Source organism: Etheostoma spectabile, chromosome 3 (genome assembly GCF_008692095.1).
Source record: "Etheostoma spectabile isolate EspeVRDwgs_2016 chromosome 3, UIUC_Espe_1.0, whole genome shotgun sequence".
Taxonomy (NCBI): Eukaryota; Metazoa; Chordata; class Actinopteri; order Perciformes; family Percidae; genus Etheostoma; species Etheostoma spectabile.
Genome location: NC_045735.1, coordinates 26,658,385 through 26,661,940, shown reverse-complemented (window position 1 = coordinate 26,661,940; position 3,556 = coordinate 26,658,385). Strand labels below are relative to the sequence as shown.

At 46.6% G+C, this 3,556-nt stretch overlaps 1 protein-coding gene across 3 annotated transcripts in view; it reads right to left on the bottom strand.

Moving 5' to 3' along the window:
• The window catches only part of fxyd6 (FXYD domain containing ion transport regulator 6), a 13,871-nt gene that overhangs the window by 3,568 nt on the left and 6,747 nt on the right, over positions 1–3,556 (bottom strand). For all 3 annotated transcript variants that reach the window (XM_032503461.1, XM_032503466.1, XM_032503476.1), the window contains 3 exons: positions 3,112–3,135; positions 280–315; positions 64–138 (listed from right to left, as the gene is read on the bottom strand). In XM_032503461.1, coding sequence (XP_032359352.1) covers positions 64–138; positions 280–315; positions 3,112–3,135 — 135 coding nt within the window. The remainder of the gene's footprint in view (positions 1–63; positions 139–279; positions 316–3,111; positions 3,136–3,556) is intronic.

Here is a 3,556-nt window from a genome sequence, read left to right as displayed (position 1 = left end):
CACACACACACACACACACACACACACACAAACATATACACACACACACATAGGATAACTTACTAAGGATGAGAAGAATTCCCAGTGTGAACAGCACTACAGCAAATGCCAATCCACCAATCCTCAGGCTCTCATAGTCTGAAGAAGAAGTTGATGACAGAATGAGAGACACAGGAGCACGAGAAAGACATTTAATCATTTCTTTCAAAAAGTTTTTTTTAATGTGTAGACACTGGCCAGTATTTTCAGAAAACAGAGATTTTTTTTTTTTAAACTTACCATAAACAAATGGGTTTTCAACTGTCTCCTTGTCATCTGTAAAAGGGTAATAGAAACCACACATTTAGAACCAAGGTGTTCACATTTTATCAAAACATAATTACAGCCACAACAGTTTTAGTCCTGTGTCTGTGTGTTAATTATTCATTTATCTCTTATTACATCCAAAATATGTTTATGTGTTTTTATAACAAAATACTTCTCTTTCCTCTTCCTGTAAAACATAAAATAGTTTTGATGGCTCATCTTGAACTCATAGGCGATTGCGTAAATGTATGTGATCAAATAGGGTTTGGGGTGACTACCCTTGCTCATCATATAAAACTGCACTTGATCCTTAGTTTGTTTGGGTAGCTCGGAGAGCAATATCTTAATATAGTAGCATAAAGTAAGTGTTTGGATTTTAGCTATTTACATTTTCAAAGAATGTGGTTGTGGTGTAAGTTGTTCATTTAACCCTTATCTTCTTCCTCCTGATCAACAACACGGATGAGGGACATTTGGGTGAAGGTGAACAGCTCTTTATCATGTTGTATTCCAAATGCCATATTTGAGCACATAGTCTGTTTTCACAAGACAGAATCTCAAGACACTTTACCCCTCTCAAAACCTAGCATTAAACTCCTGCTTTAGTCTATTTATGACGATCACGATATATCTCCATGGTCGTGCAACAACCTCCCGTCACCAATTTGCAATTGACTTGAACTACGATGTTTCCTTAATCTTAACGATACCATAACCATAGTTTGTCATCCATCCATCCATCCATCTTCGACCGCTTATCCGGTGTCGGGTCGCGGGGGGCAGCAGCTCCAGCAGGGGCCCCAAACTTCCCTTTCCCGAGCACATCAACCAGCTCCGACTGGGGGATCCCGAGGCTTCCCAGGCCAGGTTGGATATAATCTCTCCACCTAGTCCTAGGTCTTCCCGGGCCTCCTCCCAGCTGGACGTGCCTGGACACCTCCCTAGGGAGGCCCCAGGCGGCATCCTTACTAGATGCCCGAACCACCTCAACTGGCTCCTTTCGACGCGAAGGAGCAGCGGCTCTACTCGAGCTCCCTCGGATGACTGAGCTTCTCACCCTATCTCTAAGGGAACGCCAGCCACCCTCCTGAGGAAACCCATTTCGGCCGCTTGTACCCTGGATCTCGTTCTTTCGGTCATGACCCAGCCTCATCGCATAGGTGAGGGTAGGAACGAAAATTGCCCGGTAGATCGAGAGCTTTGCCTTCTGGCTCAGCTCTCTTTTCGTCACAACGGTGCGATAAACAGAATGTAATACCGCACCAGCTGCTCCATTCTCCGACCACTCACGCTCCATGGTCCCCTCACTCGCGAACAAGACCCCAAGGTACTTAAATCCTTCACTTGGGGTAAGGACTCACTCCCTACCCGAAGAAAGCACTCCATCGGTTTCCTGCTGAGAACCATGGCTCAGATTTAGAGGTGCTGATCCTCATCCCAGCCGCTTCCAACTCGGCTGCGAACCGATCCAGAGAGTGCTGAAGGTCACAGACATGATGCCATCAGGACCACATCATCTGCAAAAGCAGCGATGAGATCCTAAGCCCACCGAACTGCAACCCCTCCCCGCCCCGCTACGCCTCGTTATCCTCCATAAATATAAACAGGATTGGTGACAAAGCGCAGCCCTGGCGGAGGCCACCCTCACCTTAAAAACGAGTCCGACTTACTGCGAGAACCCGGACACAGCTCTCGCTTTGGTCATACAGAATTGGATGGCCCTAAAGGGACCCCCTCACTCCATACTCGCAGCACCTCCCACAGTTTCTCCCGGGGACCCGGTCATACCCTTCTCAGATCCACAAACACATGTAGACTGGTTGGCATACTCCCAGGCTCCCTCCAGGATCCTTGCGAGAGTAAAGATCTGGTCCGTTGTTCCACGACCAGGACGGAATCCGCATTGTTCCTCTTCAATCAAGGTTCGACTATCGGCCGAACCCTCCTTTCCAGCACCTTGGAGTAGACTTTACCAGGGAGCTGAGAAGTGTGATGCCCCTGTAATTGGCACACACCCTCTGGTCCCCCTTTTTGAAGAGGGGAACCACCACCCCAGTCTGCCACTCCTTCGGCACTGTCCCAGACTTCCACACAATGTTGAAGAGGCGTGTCAACCAAGACAGCCCCTCCACACCCAGAGCCTTCAGCATTTCTGGACGGATCTCATCAATCCCTGGGGCTTTGCCGCTGTGGAGTTGTTTGACTACCTCAGCGACCTCCATTTGTCATGTTCCCCTAATATATTTCACTCAGGAAAGGGAAGTTTGGGGTTCCCCTGCTGGAGCTGCTGACCCCGCAACCCGATACTGGATAAGCGGATGAAGATGGATGGATGGATGGATGGATGGGATGGATGGATGGATGGATGGATGGATGGATGGATGGGATGGATGGATGGATGGATGGGATGGATGGGATGGATGGATGGATGGATGGATGGATGGATATTTCGCAGTTGCAGAATTGTCTTAATAATGAAATTGTTATCTGGCTATAGTGTAAAAAGTAAAAGTAATGGTGAACACTCGATTTCAAATATATTGTTGTATATTCATACATATTCCTTACCACCTCTCTTTCCTACCAAACAACCACACTACTCTTTTCAGCATTGAATTCCCTCTGTAAAAATCTCCTCCTAATCAACAGTGTGGTCACTCTTGGGCTTAATCCAAACATCTGCCACTGTTCACCGTAGTGGAGCATTCCGTGGGAGTCTGATTTGATCTGAAAACCAATAGACCCATTCACCTATGTGGCTGTTAGAATTGAGTGTCACTATTAGAGATGATCAATTGTACTCACCCTGTGCACTGGGGTCTGTTACAGCTGAGAGGCATTGAAGGGGGCAAGTGGTTTGATTCAGAGTGTGAAAAGAAAAAGGAAAGAATAGAAACACAGGAAATTAGGTAGTAGACCATAAGTGAGAAATACTTTAACAATGCCACAAAAAGCAGATCTCAGCACCGTACCACATCATCAGTAGTGTGTGATTGTTTGTTTAGGTGTTTTGCATTTAATCATACACTGTAAACACACCTCACACACTGTCAGTGACAACAGTCTGTGAAACCATAGTGTGAAAAAATCACACACAAAGCCTTCAAGCAGTAACTGGTGTTTTGCTACAATCTCACACCCAGCGAGTGCCTTTTTATGTAACATCCCTCCCTACCACAACACTGCCTCCCGATGGACAGTTGGTGAGTACATGCATGTGTGTGTGTGTGTGTGTGTGTGTGTGTGTGTG